Source organism: Apteryx mantelli, chromosome 2 (assembly GCF_036417845.1).
Source record: "Apteryx mantelli isolate bAptMan1 chromosome 2, bAptMan1.hap1, whole genome shotgun sequence".
NCBI lineage: Eukaryota > Metazoa > Chordata > Aves > Apterygiformes > Apterygidae > Apteryx > Apteryx mantelli.
Window position 1 is genome coordinate 71,823,140 of NC_089979.1, and position 20,619 is coordinate 71,843,758.

The window sequence follows — 20,619 nt, forward strand, 5'->3', positions numbered from 1 at the left end:
AAGTTCCTTACTAGGCTGAGGGACCCCTATACAAGGGAGAAAATGAGCTCTGGGGTAAGCAGGAAGGACTTAACAGCTCACTCATGGATGGGAGCAGGGTTCGAGTAGGCAGTTGTGTGGAGAAGTCACTGGAGGGAGATGAGGATGAGGAAGGCAGAGGCATCCTGGGACGCTGGTGGGGAGTGGGGAGGAGGCCAGGAAAGGATCTCCAGTTTGTGCTCAGAGGGGATGGTCTATGCCCCCATTTTGCCATGCCAGTAGACATACAGCCTTTGACAAAGTCACTATACTGCAATAAAACCAAACTGTCTCCTCAGGACACATCACTCCAGCAGGCTTTAGTTCAGGCCTGGCTGTGAAGTTAAACCTTCAAACAGCTTAGTGTTAAACCTTTCTTTTCTTTTTCCTTCCATCACAATCCCGTCCCACAAGCACAAAGACTGTGGATTTTACTCAGATGTGTTGAACTTAACAGGCAGGCCAGAAAACAGGAAAAGGTGATGGCTATTACACCACACAAAATACAAGTGTGAGGAAAAATGACTGACAGCTGGGATCAAGTACTTTTATGTCTTTATTTGCCATTTAAGATCCTTTTATTCCATCAATGCAAATATGCAGAACAGCAGGAAACCATGTTTTAAGCAGCACATATCAGTTGGCTGAGAATAAACTAACTACATTCCTCAAGCAATGTAAAAGTAACAATGCACATCATCTTCCAGGAGAAGAAACAAACAGATATTGCAGCCGAGAGGCACAGCAGGCAGCTTCCATACAAAGTAGTTTGGCTATTTAAAATGCTAGAACCAGTCCTTGTCCGTGTCTCCAAACCCCAACCCCCATCCCTAAAAGTCCTACTATAATTTAAACACTTTTTTTTGCTATCTACATTATATATAAAATATAAGCTCTGTTTACTTATAACACTTATTTTTCTTGATAAATAGCTCTTTAAAATATCTACTGTACATATGTCCATGCATTGACATTATATATATATATAGCATTTACATATATGTACGTATGAAAAACAATAAATATATACTTAATATTGACACAGCAACAAACTGAACATATTCTCATTTTCAAAATCAAAATAAAAGAAAACCAGTACAGAGAGAAACAATGAGTGTCATTTGTGAAACAAAACATAGCAGGGAGCTTTGATTCCTGCCCTAGCTGGGCTTTAGGTATGCCATATACTTGAGTAGTTGTGCTGTTAACATATTCTTTAATGAATCTGTATTAAAAGTAACTTCAAGTCAAACATTAGCCACCCAGTATGCCATGTGTAACACAGACCGATAGCAAATGTAACAGGAAACAACAGAGACCTGCCTCATGACTTGCAATGGAATGAAACAGAAGGGGAGGCAAGCGAGTTTGAAGGACGGTGTAAAAAGAAAAGGAAGTTATGGATAGCACATGGCTGGAAGGTCATCAATAAGCATGGTAAACATGTTAATAGATTTAAGTGCTTTTAAAGACTATGGCTGGCACTGCTGCATAAAGTATCTTGATTATCTATAGCTAAGTCCATTTAATGAACCGTTTTTCCCTATGCTGCAAGACAGAAATGAAATCCAGATGGCCAAATTCGGATGCTAGACTGGGCTTACTGAATGACACTGTGAGGCCCTGCTCTGAACCTGCCCAAGGGCAGCTGAATTCAGAGCATGTTTGAACCTAATGATGGGATTCTTTTAAAGTGTGAACTTCAACAACAACCAAACAAAAAAACCCAGCTCATTTCATAAATACCAAAACATATTAAAAGGGGAAAATTTTCAACTTTCATTTCAAAATAGCATTCTTTAAAAATGTAAAAATGCAACTTAATTCAAAAAGTTTTTCAGTTAATTGAAAACGCGATTAAAACATGTTGCAGTTTGACCTAAGCTGATACCCTTCATTCCCCCACCCCAATGTTGTGATTTGACAGCTTCCAAGAAGTCATTACTTGTCTTGGCTCTGGTTTCCTACACTCAGTAGGAGCAGCAGTCATGAGGTTATGACATTGGTTCATGAATGCAGCATTATGTATAGTCCTGTCTACTTAAAATTCCTTCTTTTCATGAGCAAATGGAATTGGGCAGTTATTGTTAGGGGAAATTATTTTTATTGGATGGACTTCATCCAGCAGCTCAAGAAAGAGGAAATTATAAAACTAACAGGACTGACAGTTATTACTCAGTCATACTTCATGTCTAAAATTTACAAACTTTGCTTCCCAAAAGTAACTTCAACAACAACAACAACAACAACAAGAAACTGCTGTCCTGAATAAGCCTGCATTTCACAACTAGTCCTAAATACCCAGAGAGCATTGCAGAGGTCAAACAGTCCAGTGTTGAGTTTCATACGTACTTAAGGGCATACCACTTGCCCACTGGAAATCAAGCCAACATGCTGAATATCTGCACAAATCCAAAAGTTTGCTGGGTGCTTTTAAACCTTGCAGATACAGAAATTAACAGTGAAAAGACTGTATAATTTGTGATACTTTATACTGAGGATAATAAATAAAAACTAAGTTTCCAGCAACAAGAACTTCCGTCATTAGCAATTTCTGGATCTCCACAAAGACACCATCAAGCTACTAAACTTATCTTTACCTGCAAAACAAAATCTGCTACTGATAACTTTTTTTTTGATAGGTAAATAAGTAATTTTAAACTGTCAGAGCCTTTTCTGTATTTGTGCAGACACAGAAATAAACAAGGTAACACAGAAACTGCGTAGTCTATGCGCTGTGAACACAGGCAGAAGCAGAGCCTCCTTTTTGAATGACTGCACTTCCAAGAGAGCTGTTCCCTTGTGCCATCACTGTGATTCAAAAGCTATCCAAAAGAAGGAAACATTAAGTATAAAGTGGAGAGTTCCTCTGATTGCCCTATGCCGGCTGGGCAGGAATTTCTCATGCTTTCAGCCAAAGCAAGGGATGAACTCCACAGCAGTCCATCCTGCACCTAAACTAGTCTATGCATGCCCTGATTCTCTGCCGCATTGGCTGCAAGGGTAAGGACATATCATCTCTACTAGGTATTTTCTAACTACACAGCTAAAATACTACTAATCTAACACATACATGATATTAGATATAGGAAACCCCACAGTTCTTACAGAGTTTTTAGGCCTCTATGTAGGACTTCAGTGAATTCAGCTTTGAAGACCCACATGGATCTAGTGGGAGTACAGGACAGATGCTGCTCCTCTGAGGGCAGGGTCACCCTTGGGCTCCTGAACACGGAGGTGGAGCAAGGCTGCAGCTGTCCCCTCCAGCAGGGGCAGCCCCTACCCTCTGGGCAACCAGTTTGTTCTCCCTCTTGGTGCGGGCATACAGACATACAGACATGCCTGCAGACATACCTTCTTTTCCCTCACTGCTGCAGCTACCGTTCTCCTTTGGGCACACAGAAGGACTTCAGTTGTGCCCTGCTGTGGCACAGGGACACTGTGAAGGGTTGCTCTCCCCGTGGCCTGGAGCCCGATCCGCTTCCTATTGAAAATCAGACATAGTCTCTCTCAGCTGAATGCCCCAGTGTTAGAACAGCCCCTGCGAAGCAGCAGAGCATTTCACCTGGGCTCTCCCCTTTGGCTCTTTTTGTCTTTGGCAACAGACCATAATGTTTAGTATCCTAGATGCACAGGTATATGGCAAAGGAAGGAGCCTCTCCAACAGCAGCCCTGGGAAGAGGAATGAACACTTCTTATCTAGTGTATAAACCAGTTTGTTTTGGGGACTACTGTAAACTCCAGCAGTAGCCTCTGCTTGGCTATTAGGCCTGCACCAATTCTAGCAGTATTCATCTCATTGTGGCACAGCATTAAAGAAGAGCATTAAAAGTGCAGTTCCAAATATATGTTGCCTGGTATGGTACCGCTTTTGAATTCAATCAGGTACACCTCTTTTAACTGCTGCCCAAATTCTTAAACCCAACATGCACTCCAGAGGCCACTTAGAATAATTCAATGTACTTTCAACTGTACTAGAACAGCAGAGGCCTTGATACTGCCAAGAAAGATCCTAGAGCATAAAGTAACATTTTATCAGAATAGTAAAGTAATACACATCCTATAAACAAACCAGTTCCTTGCTCTTCTATGCCAGGTGGAAGTTTAGTGTCTTTACACTTGACACTTCAGCACCTTTACCTCCTAGAGAATGGAAAAACTGTCATGCAATCCTGAATGTATGCAGTTACTGCTGCTGTCCCAATTAGGTCATATGTTCTCCTGAACCTAGCATAACATCTACATTGCTGCCAAAAGAGGAGGTCCCACCCTGCTCCTTCTCATTCTGGCTGCCTCTCCGGGGCCAGCACTGTGGTCACCCAGCAAGCTGTATGGGATTCAACCCATTTGGAAGTCAGTACTTGTACTAGCATCAGATAGCTATGTAATCAGAGCATTAGATTTTCTTCCCACTAAGCCGGAAAATCTGCATCAGTAAGTTTGCATAGAGGCTGGATGATGCATGTCCCCTAAACCTTCTGGATCTGGGGCAGACAGGTTGAGCTCAGTAGCACCACCATCCCTTTACACTGTGTTTCACCCAGGGAATGTGCACTGCAGGAGGGAGTTTAGGTTCCACCACATCTTCTGCCAGCTGGCATCACAAAAAAAACAGAAAGATACAGGAAAAAAATGAAAATACACATGGGGAAAACTGTCAACATTTGTGAACCAAAATGAGGTCCGAAGGCATGAATAGCAATTCCAGGCACAGTGGCCAAATTGCTAATCAGCAAGACACTTAGAAACACTTTGGTCCACATTTAGTTCCAGTTTCAAATGATGTTTAACTAGACATGGTTAATTATCCACTGGGCTTGCATTCATGATTTGAACTTGTCACTGTTGTCAATAAAAGGCTTTTGCCTTACTATATGAAAACTCTCTTGATCCCCCTGGGGCTAATTCCATTTGTCAGGAGAGATGTATGATTTCTTGATCAAACTGTCCCTTCTGTATTTCTCCGTGTATTTTTCAGAGCAGAAACTGGATCTCATGGTATACCATGACAATGGTAACAATGGGAAATTCCTGTTGGCACAGCTACTACTATAAGAATTGTTCTCAAAGAAATTATTTGTAGGAAAAAAAATCCAAACCTGTCAAGAGCTGCTTCCAGAAGGAATTAAGCATGCTTGCCTGAGGCCTAGCAGAAGCAGTCAACCACAGACACGATTGCTAGAACTGGCAGAATAGAAACACTCCTCTGCTTGGCTGTGGTTTTGCAGTATTACACTGTTCCTTCATCAGTCACACTCTTACACTTTGGGGAATGTTTCATGAAGGGTCACAAATACTCACTTTAAGCAGAGACACATAATTTTGGGGTAGGAGTCAATTTTCCCAATTTTAGCCACCTAAAAATTTAAAAGCCATCTCAAGCAAGCACCCAAGATTCTTTGTACAACCAAAAGAGAAGGGCTGAAATTTCCAATGGACACTTCCTTCTGTATTAGTCTTAGGAGGAGCTGAATCAACCCTTGAAGATTTCTCCCCGTATTGACTAGCGTGTCATTACACTAACTACTGGGGACAAGATACCTGACTTTCAGCTGGCTCAAGCCAGATGAGATGAACCACACTATCGGTACCCTCCTGTTCAAAAACATGCAGCACTAAAATTAGGAGTGCGACAGATAGGAGCACACAACAATCAGATGGAATCTGATTCTACAGAAGCCCTTAGCACTCCTAAAAATAGTAGAACTAAAAGTGCTGTACAAAAAATCGGAAATATTCTGCTTGTTTTCTAACCTAAAATGACCACAATAATCTGATAGCCTTGAGAAAGAAGGTCGTATTTTCTCTCTTAATAGCTACTGCTCAGCCAAATGTTCTCTTCTTTCCCCTAGTCAAAATTAACAAAATAAACCTGAAAAAGTTTTGCTCAAGTTTAATACAATTTAGTGCTATATGCTTGATGTACTATTTTCTGTGTGATTTTTGTATCTGAGGACCTAATGCTGTAAACATTTAAGCACAGGAGCAGCTATATGCAGAAAAGCAGTATCCGTTTACTAGGATAATTCATGTGACTTTCACTATATTCTTTCAAGATTGCAATCTAAAATATTAGAAAGAAGGACAGGAAAAACCTTTCAAAAGAATTTTTCCACCCTTGCACTGATGACAGGGAACAATAACTACAGTACCAGTAGCTAGCCATTTTAAGCAGGTAGAGGTGGGGATCTTTTTAAATTTTTTTCCCTGGAAATGGACAGGAAGTTTTCTCATTCCTTGCATTTTTTTCACTCACAGTCACCACTTGTTGGAGGTGAAAGCTTCTGGGTTGAGCTATATGAAATTAGTCGTTGGTGTGTATCTTTTAAGTGCAAGTTCACAAAGATTTAAAAGAACACCAACTGTCTAAACATCATATTGTTTGGTGGGATTTCTACTGAGTTTTCTGTTTTCCACCAAAAAACAAAAAGCGAGATGAATTCACTCAAAAGTGAGTCCCAGACACATCGGAAATTGTGTAAACTTTCAGAAGACTAACCTGAGTTCAGCTGTGTAATAAAAACCCACCATTGCTACTGTGTCATGCCACCTGTTGTTCGTGAAGGTTTTACACAACCCATTTTAATCATCAAATCTGTACAGTTAACATTGAAGTTTACCATGAGCTGGTAGAAGACCCTCCCTCCCCCAATAAGAGGGCATATGTGCTGTGGCTGAGGGCTGCTTTGTTTGTAATAGCCACATTTTCCTATGTAATTGTGCTTTAAAAAAAAAGATAACTAAACCAACACATAGAAGCCCTAACAAGCTATATGAAAAGTGAGCTGCCGAGATTTTCTGTATCACACCACACTTTGTTACACTAAGTCCTATTATTCTGTGTGTTGGTTAAAGATGTAGTTGTATAGCATGGTGGTGTCAGCTGTCATGGCAGGAACCATTCATGTCAGACACTACAGAAAACTTGATGACATGACAGTACCTTCACAGCCCTCTGGTAGGTAAGGAAAATCTAAAAGGACCTTCCCAACCTTTCACAGTAAACACAATTGGATAATCTAAAGCACCTGCAAGCAGGAGACAAGTCCATGATATATCTTGCTAATCAGCCAGCTAATACTGTTATTAAAACAGTTAAGTTAATGTCAGCTCTTAACTTTCCTATCTATTTTGGGCATTTCTTAGAACGTCATCACTTTGGTATTTAGCCGTCAACAGATTTAGTTGATCCAAACACCGTATTTCCTCCTCTTGTATCCTCAGCTGATTTTAAGATGCCCAAGCCCTTCACAAGGGCTGCGTTACCATTTACTTTAAGAGCTGTCTGGTTCCTATTCTTTCCTAGGAGCTGAGTGGAGCTAGCAGTACAGAGACATCCTGCTCTTACGCATGGCTTCACTGATTAAGTATGCGGGGCTCAGTTCTGGCTCCTCGGTCATGATTGAAATGTTCTGCCACTCCCCTAGCTGGTTTGACTTTTTAATGGTGTCCACCACACACAGGGCATACAGACAGTCGTCAAAGGTGGCAGCCATCGTGAGGGGCCTCCTGTCCCAGGTCCTCCTGTCGTCCTGGTCCTCAAATGCCTGCCGGACAGCTTGAACCATCTTAATGGTGCCTCGAAGGTATGGCGATGGGATGTCACTGAAGGCCTTCTCTGGAAGTAAAGAGTTGCTGACCGGTGTGGAGTCCTTCAGCAAGAGCTCCCTCTGAGGAGAGCTGTTGCTCTGTCCGTAGAGATCAGTGCCTATTACAATGAGCCGGCCCGCCGAACCAACCACAATAATGTCTTGTTTGAACTCTCCAGGGACGTTGAAATTGAGCGTCACTGTGCAGCACACACCGCCTTCCAGAACCATCTGAAACGTACAGAAGTCATCGCTGGTGATCTGCCTTATCCCCTTGATATGGTCCGTCTGCTTGACAAAGGTCTTGAGCAACCCATGCACTTTCATGGCCTTCTGGCTGGTGAGGAAGGTCAAGAGGTCGATAATATAGGTGCCAACCGAGTGCAAGCCCCCACCCCCCATTAGGTCATCACAGCTCCAGTTGTACTTCTTGCCTAGGAGGCTTCCGCTGTGAACCTGCACCTCGCACACCAAGAGCTCCCCCACATAACCCTCCTGGATCAGCTGCTTCATCTTCACAAAGGCAGGCAGGAAGCGCAAGACGTTCCCCATGATGCTCATGAGCTTTGGGTAATAATGAGCTGCGGTCATCATCCTAAAGGCATCCAGGGGAGTTGCTGTTCGGTCACAGATGACATTTTTTCCAATGCCTGAAAAACAGTTAAAATAAGAATCAACAACAAAAATACACTGAGTAAGCACAAAGCCTCAAGGCTGTTCTTAAAGACTAAAAGGAGAAAGGTCACTGAAAGAAGAAAATATTTCAATATGGTGTTAAAGGCACAAAGACGCCCTCTAGCATGTTTCCAAAATGCATATAACTGTTTCTTGAGGACTGCAATAAAAATGTATCCCTTTTTGTTCGCAAAATGCACCTAGGCCTAAAAATTAACAAGAAATTGAGGGCCTGGACAGATGAAAAAGCAAGCTGAGGTGGGGTAAATTACCCCACATTACCCCACATTTGCCCCCTTCTGGGAACAGGTGCAAAAACAACCCCCACAACTCAGCCATCTTGCAATAATGTTTTTTCTGTGATAACCTGTATGTGTGGGGGCTTACAAGAGTTGAAGCTGAGCTTCAGATTCTACTTCATGAAGCTTATGAGTAACACAACCTCCCATCTGCACTAATTTCACATAAGTGCACTGAAAAGTCTGTAATTCTCTTCTCAGTGGTCTTGTTCCTTCACCCTTCCCATTCAGACCTTTTAACAGGTTCTGACTGGGGACAGGGAGAAGTACGGGGTTTGTTGCATGATTCAAAATGTAGGAACTGTTTTTTACTCTTAAAATGACACGTTATTCTCACAGAGGCAGAAACTGCATTTGAAGGAGCTCTGCTGAAATGTCAACAGCACATTCAGAGTGTCAAGGGAAAGCCACGATTGCTTTAAAACACATCAAACATGCAGCTATGACAACTGGTTCCTGCACAGTATTGACCAGGTGTGCATGCTGTTTACTGAAGCGGCATGATGATCCTGTTTCATCAGGCCATCAAGGTGTGCAACTGAATGCAGTGCAGGCTGCAATACCTAAATAATGTTTTTTTTATTGATTTCTCCTTGACAAATACTTTCATTCTCTACCCATAAACACATATAGTGACAGAAAAGCAAAGTAACAGGCAAAGACCTATAACAACCACCAGTTTGCAGAGAGCAATGGAGTGTGACAACAAGGCAAATTACTTTGCACCTTTGAAGTTCAGCATTAGTTACCAGAGGCATCTGTCAGCAGCACAAAGGAGTGGTGACTTTACATGAGTCTGTACCTAAACTTTTGACACAGGATAAAAGAAAAAGACATTTTTTTTATGTCTTCAATTCCCTTTATAGCTGCACAAATTTTTTATGCCTGCTGAGCAATATCAGGTGACCTATTCAGCACCCCGTAGCACTAAATATGACCTTTGCTTGAGAGCCCAGGGCTATAGCTGGGCGTAGCACTCAAAGGATCTGAATCTGGATCCTGTCTCTGCTGGCGTCTAGATGAATAAATCCAGTTAACTCACTAAATCTCTCTGTGTTTTGATTCCTTTTCCCTTAAGATAGGTGACTAATTCCTTTTTCCTTAAAGGGCTGTTGTGAGGATAAAATTTTACATGTTTTGGAGCTCTCAGATAAAGTCATATAAATACAGACAGATGGCAGGGATCTGCCTGAGACCACTTACATGAATATTTAACAGTCTGACTGCGGGAAGAAGGAGGTCACAGTCCAAACATTCAATAACGAGTTTATACACACTTCCTATTCATAGTCTTTGTCTGCTGCTATTTGAGTAGCTGAAACTGGAGGGAGGGCTGGCACCGTTAAAAAGGCAGTCGCAACTTGTACCAGGCTAGAAGGGAAAGATCTGCCTTCAGCTTGCTCCTATTCACCTTCTATATAATCACTGAAGTAGAGACATACTCATTTTCCTCATATATTAGGCAGGCATCCTCTATTCAGTAGCCATGGTTTTCCTTTCTATCTTTTCCCTCTCATCTTTACAGATTGCTACTGGTGACTGAGTTGACATTTTCGACCTTATAGCCCTTCTTTTTCTGCTCCCGAGTAATTTTTTCTACATCTGTTTGATATCAGAGAATGTATTCATCCACCTACCCTATACTTCTCTAACTGGTAGCTCCAGCTATGCCACTTGATACAGATCACTAATATAATCGTCCTTTCAGAGTTATATGGATGCTTTGCAGAGAGATTTCAGTTTAGCAAACTAGTTCTCAAAATAAATGTCTTTGAGAGCAAACACCCAAATAGTCAGACACAAGAAGTTTTTTAGGACAATTATATCCTTGAGCTGTGCTACAACACGGGAATGTGAAAAGAAGAAATTCTGGACATTTCTCCAGTTTGATGCACTCCTTGTGGTTGTGTTTTCTTTAATCTTTTCTGGAGGTTAAGGAGGTGCAGAACTACTCCTTTTACACACAGAGTTCTGCTTTTCTCTCTGTTTGTGCCTGCAGTCAGCTCTCCCCTGAAATAGCCATTTCTGCCCAAATAATCCATATGTACTATGTCATGATTTGCTCTGCTCATCATTGAGCCAGAAGGGGAAGTTTCTGCTCCAGTTCAGCTTTTATCTCTCCACCTCACAGATGCCTTTTTCATTTTATCTGGGGTCCATGCAGGCACTAATCTCTCGAGATACGCAGCTCTCCATATGGGCATGCGAGAGAAAGGGTGTGCTTTCCCTGGGAAGTCTCTGGAGCCTGGGATGGCCTTTTTGCTGCGTGTACAGTGCCGTGCACAGTGGGGGCTCCACCACTGACTGGAAGGCAGCAGGGAAAACTTGGTACTGTCATAACAATGATTGCAAATATGAAAGAGAAGCCTGTGGGTTTTCACATTGCTTATACTCAAGAAAAAATGCCATTATGATCACTGAGTCAGGCACACATGCAGAGAAAAGGGAAGAGCCCTAAATATTTGTATGCAGATGGCAAAAAGGCAGAGTTATATTTACTCCTTCCACCATTTCAACCTTTTCAGAAACATTGTAACCTTTTAATTACAGCAAATCCAAAATGCAAATGTTCTGAGAGCCTTCCCATCTCTGTGCATATGCTGATAATGCATGCTGTGCTCTCATCTCTGTCAGGGATTTAAACAGATTTTTGCTTAGTGCCCCGAAAGCTTTTATACTCTATCAGAGCTAGTGCAGGTTCTTTCAGCATGATGCTATTAGTGCTTGAGCCTGTGCACACTGCAGATCTTTGTCCCCTCTGTAGCTGCAAATCTGCAAGCAGCCAAATTAGCTTTCTTGAAACAGGGAGAGAACATGAAAGGTTTGCATAATTTAATTTAGAGAAATACTCTGGCATGTTTATGCAACTAGAATAAAAAACAGGAGGATCAAAATATCATCATTTTCTGCTCTCCTTCCTGTGCTCCCTTCTCAAGGAAGACAAAAAAAGCACCTTCCCTTTGAGCCATGCAACCAAAGCCGCTCCATGCAAACCAGACAGTGGTGTGAAAGGAGAATCGCCTTTTTCAGTACTGGCAGTCTCATGCAAACATGCGTTTCTGATCGCAAGTTCTGAAATGGGATTCCTTGGGAATTAACCTGGACACAATATCCACTTCCTGTTCCCCCGCCTAGGGTTAAGGTCTAATCCTGTCCAATTTTAGACATGATTCTTTGTTAAAGGAGCAATTGCTACTGCTTGTCATGCTGTCAACGTGTGTTGCTGAACCAATATCAGTTTGATCCACACACCTTTGAAAATCACACCATAGCAGATAACAAAAACTTCATTAATTATATAAAACCAGGAAAATGCAGTCAGCTTGTTTCAGCAAACAGTGCAATATTTATTCATGGTGATAAGCAACAGACTCAAATACATCTCATTGTATGAAATGATACTTATCCCTTCCATATTCATCAGAAGATCTAGTCTAAGATGCTATAGATCTCAGCTGGGCAAGTTCTGAGTACTGACTTCTTGAATCCTTAAGTAAAATGAAGAACAATAAATTTTAAATTTAAATAAATTTTGCTCTTTTTGAGTGCTCAGCACAGCCTTCATCCTAATCTCTCTGCTTGGCTGTGGTTCAGATCAAGAGACAGTGCTGTGTCAGCCTCGTGGTGAGTAATGTGGCACAGGATTTCTCTGCTGCAGCATGGAATAGGGGAGGGCTCACTCCAGGCCAGTCCAAATCCAAAGCTGAAGCTGGGGAACATGTCCCCTAGCAAAACTCCTTGCAGTGCAATTTAATTCTTTGAAGTCCACCCACAGCTGCCATACAGGGCTTCAGCCTCAAACCTGCCCTGTGACGCACTGCTTCAGGCACAGCTTGCTGGAGATGCAAGGGATCTGCATTAACAGGCGCAGTGCTGTAGTACAAATGAGCCAAGTGTGGCCACAGGTGTGGGGCCATGAGGTGGGAACTACATTAGACCTGACAGGTCTGCTTCACTGAACCCCTCTATCTTCTCCCTTCAACAAGAAAAACAAAATGGTGGAGCCGGAAAGAGTCCCTCCATGAGATAGGCCAGATCTTCGGGCCAATGACTTGGATATAACTTGCTCTAGTAGTCCTCAGAAATGTGGAAGGCCATGAGGCTGAGCAAAATGAAACAAGAGAATTTAACTTCTAGGTTTAGGTGCTAAAGACTGACAGCTGGCAACATCTGACCACTTGGTTCCCCTCTAGAGTGAACTGAAGCTTCCAGAGCAGGTCCACATTACAAAACCACTGCTAACATTAGTGTTTTCCAACTTCTCAGTGCCTCATAAGGAAGGTTAAGGACTGAATGGGCATTCTTTATCTACCAGAGTGTATATATCCCCAAGCCAAACCTCAACGATTTAGATCCCAATGTACACTTATTTTAAGAAAGTTTATGTAAGAACACAGATGTTCTCTAAAGAAGGGCATGTCTAACCAGCTCTCTAGAAGTGAGAAAACAGAAGAAAATAGTCTATGCTATCATTGGTTTGAGGAAAGATTTCTCGGGCACCTTATGCTGAAAAGTCAAATTTATTTGTGATCTACTCTTATGGCTCACCACCCACCTCACAATAATTGTTATTTTTGTCAGGAAGTCATGTGATTATATGCAAACCTCAGCCTTCATTTTAGAAAAAGGAAACCATTGCAATGTGGAGATAATTTGGAAAACACAAGCCAAACAGCCCAGAAGTAAGTGGTAAGTAGATACTGTCCAGGGCAGCAACATTTAAATGTTTAGTATATAAATATGGGAGAAGAGTGAGGAGCTAGAGAAAGGGCTGAACTCATGATTTCCATATGCCTGATGCTGGCAGACCTTCATTTTACAGAAGGCTCTAGCTCCTTGGTTACCAGCTGCCCAAGTTCCTCTGCCCCTGTAATGTCGTTGTGCTGCATGGCCTAAATAATAAGCATAATCCCTGGGCCTACAACTCAGGCAATGGACAGCTGTTGTAAGGGGCAGAGGCTTCATCAGTTCTGAAACCTGCAGTGTCAGCTTTTTCCCACGTGCTCTGATTGCTTCAAATAAGGACAGCCCCATTTTAATTGAAAAAATAATAAAAAAAGACCCTCAAACTGGAGCAAGACTAGTCCACTATCTGTTCAGCTCAGGACAAGAGGCCCCAGTACAGTATTTTCTCTTCCTTCTATTCACAAGAAAATCAAAAAGGGCTTTATTTGGAGTCTGGGCATATAATCAAAAACTTCAGTGACACCATAAAGATTCATTAGTTAGCAGTCACTAACTATTGCTCTTGCTCAGGATGGGAGTGAGAGAAAGGAGAAAATAAGGTTTTGATGGAAAGAGCTAAATTAGTCAGCAGAAAAATACATTTTTAAAGCTAAAGAGGATCTGTTAACACTCAAAGAATACTCTGAGAGTTTCAGCAATTACAGGAATGGTGGAAGCAAATGCATACCAGCTTATTTCAAATGGATAATTTTAGACATTTATATCAGATGATAGTATCTTTTTAAAACTCATTTTTATTTTAAAAAAGGAAGCTAATATAAAATTACATTCCAAATGGTGATGATTCACATTATGGTTATTATGAACTATTAATACAGTTTCAATAAATATGGACAAAGATTCCTTCTTAGATTACAATCATTGCAGCAGTTTTTGCTGCCTTTGGATCCTATGCAGAATCAGTGAGAAAATCATCTTTGACACTGAGTTCTGTTCAAGGCTTGTAAGACGTGCTGCAATGAGATGTGCTGCATTATTAGTATACATATTATTAGTTGTAATCAGGTATGTAGTGTATGCAATCAGATCACAGTTTCCATCCTAATGCAATTTGACATGAATTGCAAATAAAACCAGTATCACATACCACATGAATGAGAAGTATCTCATTCATTTTTTTCCAGAATTACAAAACTGAAAAAAATAAGCTGAGATATACAGCTGCTTTTACAAATGTGCACAAGTCAACACACAAAAAATACCAAATTTAGTTAAAAGGCTATACCTCACTACAAATCAGTGGTTTTGGCTATACTGATAGAAGACCTTTCTTTGGAAAATATATATTTTAAAAAAAGGTCAAAATAAATGGCTTATATCAAAATTCACTACTTGCTGATTTAATGGTAGTCAAAATCATTTAAATAGTTGATTTACAACAATTTGCTTTCCTGCACAAATGTACACACATTGACAAACTCTTTGGTGTTGCACAGAAGCCATCTTTGGAAACTATGTAAGGCACCAGGCACCAGTCTACAGTTCCCTGCAGTTAAATGATATAATTTGAGTGTCAGTATAACTCTGTATTTTGCATATTCCCATACTAGACAGAACTGTTTGCAATGCTAATCATGTCAGTGGACATGCACTACAGTGAACAGTACATGGACTGTACTACTGCAACTCCATTGCCAATGTAGAAAATATCTTTCAATTTCTAACTTGCATAAAAATTAAAATGAGTTCTGATATATACCTATATATGGCAGCATACAGAAATGATTTTTCCAGGAATTCAGAAATCCTCTCAGCTATTTGAGCCATTCCCTACCATCTCTTTATTTTGAATTTGCAGAAGATACAACATTACATAAATTACAACAGGGTTGTAATTTAGCCTGGATCTCAAAAAATCTTCTCGCTTATCTGCACTGAATCATGATACCACTTGGAAGACTCAGAACAAAACCAGAGCTTGGTAATGAAAACTTCTCTTTCCCTTCCATGTTTATCACTCCCTAAGAAACCCAAAAGAAAGGATAAGTGATCTGATTGCACTGAACTGTTGACTGCAGGGGAGACCTACAGAACTAAAAGTAGATGACGCTATTTTGGATGTTCCAGAACTACCTCACAGTCATGTTCCCTTTTATATGAAGCTGGAACAAACCATTCCAGTATTACTCTGTATTTCTAGCACATGTGTATCAGAGAGAGACACCTCATTCAGAATGTGTCTCAGAAATCGTATGCAAATACAGAACTTGAAGGCAGTAGCTCACGCTGCCGTTTTTCATTCCTTTTAAGTGTTGATAGCTGGGGTGTCTTTGGGAGATGATTAAGTCTCTACAGTCTCTCAAAGATACAGTAATCATACAGTCACAGTTTAGCATGCTTCATGCATGACAAACCATAATTGGCACCACAGATCATCATTTTCTGATCTGCCCTTCAGTCACTGCAATATTGCTTGGTGAGTGCTACCCCCTCTTAATTATGTCTCTGCACACTCCCTCCTTCCAAGCTCTTTCCCCACTAAACTGCACTGATGATAACTATAAGAGTATTTGGGCCCCTTGCTTATACCTCCAGGCAACCTCCGGGCCCAGCAATGTTTTCAAGCAGTACCCTCAACAGCAAGAGCTTCTTCTGCTTGGCTGTTTCAGGACTAAACTGCTGCAAGGCCTAGAGGGATCCTGTGTTCGCCAGCACAGAGCTCCCAGCTCTGGAAACACACCGGGATGCGCGGGCAGCGGGACGGGCAGGCAACCTCTTTAGGCTTCAGAAGGGCCCAGGCAAAGCCCCAAATCCTGTTTCCCTCCTTGGATTCAGAGGAGAGTGTGACAAGGCCAGGGCAGGCAGCAGGGCCAAAGCAGTTTCTGGAGCCAATCGAGAAACACCAGCAGCTGGTCAAGGTGGCAGGCCAAAGAGGGAAGGTGCTGAGGGATGGAGAAGGTGGGGAAAGGACACGGGAAGGGAGAATGCAGCATGGCAGAAAGGGCAACACTGTGGAAGGGGCTGGTGCAAACAGCCTGGAGGAGCTCCTGCCACTCCAAGAGCTGCACAGTGTGCCCTAGGGATCCCAGAAACACCTCCAGTCCTTAGAGGCCCATCCTAAAAAGCTCTCCTTCAAGTGCAATATGCATATGTGTCCTGGTAGCATCTTTTCTGCTGAAAAAATAAGACTGGAGGAGAAATAGCTTTCAGAGAAAACAAAGCACCTTTCTGTACCCAGGGACTGGAAAGGAGGACAGGATGGTGATAAAAAAAATCAACATTAAAATGGTGATATTTGTGTTGTTAAGCTACTGCCCAGTAAGCATATCAGGCTAGAGAACTGTAGTACTGGCACAGGTTATTCTATGGGGCTAGTATTTTTTCTGATGCATTAAATGTGGAGATGCATGAATCACATACTGCATAATGACAAAAAGCTTGTGAATCCCTCAGAAAAGATTCTGAGTAAATATTGATGTGTACATTTCTAGCACTAAATAGAATGCTGATCTGCTCTTGGAAGTGAAGAGCATATTCTGAGCCATCTCATAAAGACAGGAAAGAAAGGTTACTGTACAGATGATTTGAAAACCTCTTCACACAGGACAAAATTTTTTGTTTAGTACATAGAGAATGTCTCTAATATTATTCAGTTGCTGCTGTTATCAATATTGTGATATAGCAATAATTATAGTAACAATAATAACAATGGTTGTATTTATCATATTCAGTGCATGATCTCTGTCAGTCTGTGTGGCTTGAAAAACACATTTATTTCAATCAATAGATCTACCAGGAGAAAATTCATGGCAAGAGTATTTCTTTGAGGAAACCTTATTTAACAAAACTTTTGATAAGGAGATAAATCTCTATGATGAATGCCTAATAAGATGGGGATTAGTCATGGCTTTAGCATTGACTAAGACAATCTTCATTAGTGCCAGCATATCTTAAAATGGTAAATCACAAATATACATAGCTGTTGCAAAAAATCAAGTGACTATAGCTGATTAATTAATAGCTCCTGAGCTGATTCCTATCAACAAGGCATGCGTGTATTCCTAGCCTATTGCAAGTGTGAGGTAAAATAACAGTGACGTAAGGAGCATATTTTACTTTGCAATTGTAACAGACTGTGAGTGCACACAGAAAGAAATACACCTTCCTGTTGACAGGTAATAGCTCATTTAGCCACAGCAAATCAAGTGCTTATGCAGATTTTACAAACCCTGAATCTCTTCCTCCGCATCAAAATATTATAAAGTAAATAAACACATGTACTTTTATATTTTATATTCAGCTGGGACGAGAACACTTCACACATACTACAGGAAAAACTGTATATAGGAAATACACACATGTCCAAACATAATACTGCCAAAGCAAGGGTTTCAGTTCATGCCTTTGCTTCTGGGCCTGGGGTATTATGCCGTGACACCAGTTTTTAGCTTGGTGTATCCTCGCTGATGTAACTTTTTTTCCACAGAACTGCTTTGAAAATAAATACCTAAACATTCAAATAAACAGAAGAAAACCTGTTCCTGACTGCCTCAGCTTTGTCTGCTCTGTAACCACAAGTTAAACAAAAGTTCACTCAGGTTACTACATGGGTGATGAAAAGAGACACCCAACAAAGGTGGAACACGTGCTGCCACTAGTGACACACACCTGGCATCTCAGCTGTCGCTCTGGGTGTCACCCAGCTAACATGACACACACAGCTCACGCAAACAGTGCCAGAGCTGCAAAAAGTAACCCTCTGCTCGTCCTGCAGGAGTCCCAACAGGAAAGAACGTCACCCTCAGTTGTGAGCTTAGAGAAATGATTTCAGCTGGTTAGGGGTCTCTAAAACCACTGTAGGAAACTGAAAGAATGACAGCAAACTGGTTCTTCCCAAAACAAAGAAGAGGTGCTGTGCTCTTTGTAGGCAGCTGTTGAGGAAAGACGGGGTGCCTAGGCTGGGAAAAGACTATAATATATAAATATAATATATAAAAGACTATAATGACGCTTGCAGGTAAATGAGTATCATCTAAGCAGAACCAGGATGGTTCAGCAGGATGAGGAAAGAATGTAATGATGAAATCAGTTTTCATTACATGTTAATATTGGTACTGGCTTTTATTTGCACTGACTGAATACTGCATAGTATTCAGGGTTATGGTTTGGGGCCATGCCTGTGAATATGTTATTATTGCTGTTGTTACATGTGCTGCTGTAGCAATATTTAAGGCACTTTGAAATAGATGCAGTCCTTTTTGTGCTTCTTGTACAAGCACAATACAGATTTGTGCCTTCTGCTCCAAAGAACTTATGTGTCAATATGATTTTTACAAGGAGATTATTTTTCTAGTAAATCCATACTAATTATTGATTGCTCGTTCTGTCCATTTGGTTAGCCATGGCCTTTTCAATCTACAGTCTTGATTTAGGTGTATAAAGCATGTGCACCACTGAATCCATAGGCAGTGTGCTTGGGAGGGAGGAAAGCAACAAAGTCTTCCATTGCCGCATATCCCAGCACACTCTGCACGGCAAAGCAAAATTCCCCAGCTCTTTCCTAACACAGGCTAGAGTCTAGTGCTTGGTTTATAGCCTCCTACCTGGCATGTCATTCTGATCACTTCCCTGTAGGCACGCACTTACACAAACAACAACACGAGACTGAAATAAATGAAGCACTGGTATAGTTTAACTATATATAAAAACTTGAACTGCTGGGATATCTGGAGAAGGTGTGAATACCCCCTGACAAGCTAGCTAGCTGCACACCACAAGGAAATGATCCAGGGGTCCCACATCAAGAATATCTGTTCAGGCATCTGAAACACGTTCAGACTTACATTCTCTGAGCCCTATTTGGATGCCTTCCATGATCTCCTGTGCACCTGAGACAAACCATGGTGGCTTTCCCAAACTTTTGTTCAATCTTTACGTATTCAAATACCCATTGAAATTACAGGGTCACATCCTTGCTGAGTGCTCCCTGTGCAAAAATAAAAAATAAAAATAAATCAAAAGAATCCCTTACATACTGAGATAAACTAAGAAAGAAAAATCATTTTACTTGGACCTTATTCAAGCAAACACTTAGCAATTTCAATGGGACTTTAACTGTCTAAGGACTAAATAAAAACTCAGTGAAGACCTCTGTATTTCATCCCTTATTTGTTCCTATTACTCTCAATTCCTCTATTCACCTTCTAGAGCAAAATACACGCCATCAGTCCAGAACATTACAATACCCCTCTTTTCCTTAGTAATGAAATTACATGGCAATCACAGCTTATGGTCGATCTCTATTCTCCTGAGGCATTATTAACTGCCTTTAAATATGTTTCTTTTTATATTAGCTGACAACAACTAAATGCCTAGCTGTTGTAAAGGCTTTGGGAGGATTAGGAAATCAGGCAGTTGAGTTTTCTTTCAGCTTGCCTTTCCATCACAGAATTGTTTATGCTTATTGAGTCAGATAGATAGATAAATTTATGGCTAATAATTAGAGTCAACTTTCTTTACATTTCTCTTGCCTACCCTTTCTACCCCCATTAAAACTAGCAAGTTGTAATCTGCTACTAAATAAGAACCTGACAAAGGAGAAACATCAGACCAATGTTTGTGAGTAATTAACACAGCCATTATTTTGGCAGATTTGTACAGAATTCATGAAGCCCTATGAACATCAACCCCCCCCCCCCATCTCGCCAGCCAAGTAACAGGCAAAGTGACAGGAAATAATAAAACCCTACAAGCTGCACTGTCAGGTCACTATCTTTATCTCACTTATCTCGCATTGCTATGCAGCACAGCAAGCCCTGTATTCTCCTTGCACTTTATATTTTAGGATTGTTTTTCTTTAGCAAACATTCAGTGCTACCATCTGTTTCTGTGAGATGCACTGCAGTTTCTAGTATGATCCTTGTTACATGATGATTATACGAAGCATCAGCTCCACTGCCAACTAGACCTAGACTCCACTCCAAACATTTTGCCCAGCCTTAATTCTCTCCAACAGTTTCAACCAGAGGATTTCTACTTCTTTCCTAGAAGTTCGAAGGATCTCTGTGCTGAAGCAAATGTGTGTCAGTCCTGCAGTGCTGGATGGATGGAGCATGCATATGACCTAACTTTGTGATTTGAGTGGCTAAAATAAATTCTAAAATCAGTACTCACATTCCCAAATACTGTACTATGGAAACCAAAGCACCCTACAGCTGTAGAATGGGGCATCCTAACTTAACTGGACACATTTGAAAACTGCTCCCACTCATACCCTTTGGATTTTAGTATATAAACATACAGAGACAGAAACAGACCCCCGCAGGTAAAGGAAGGAATGGGAGAGAGCTCCA

The 20,619-nt window shown here is 41.2% G+C and overlaps 1 protein-coding gene across 2 annotated transcripts in view; it reads right to left on the reverse strand.

Annotated features, from left to right (window-relative positions):
- Window positions 1-556: 556 nt before the first annotated feature.
- Window positions 557-20,619, reverse strand: part of GFOD1 (Gfo/Idh/MocA-like oxidoreductase domain containing 1) — a 78,943-nt gene continuing 58,880 nt past the window's right edge. For both annotated transcript variants that reach the window (XM_013940103.2, XM_067290855.1), the window contains exon 2: window positions 557-8,257. In XM_013940103.2, coding sequence (XP_013795557.2) covers window positions 7,338-8,257 — 920 coding nt within the window. In that variant the 3' untranslated portion in view covers window positions 557-7,337. The remainder of the gene's footprint in view (window positions 8,258-20,619) is intronic.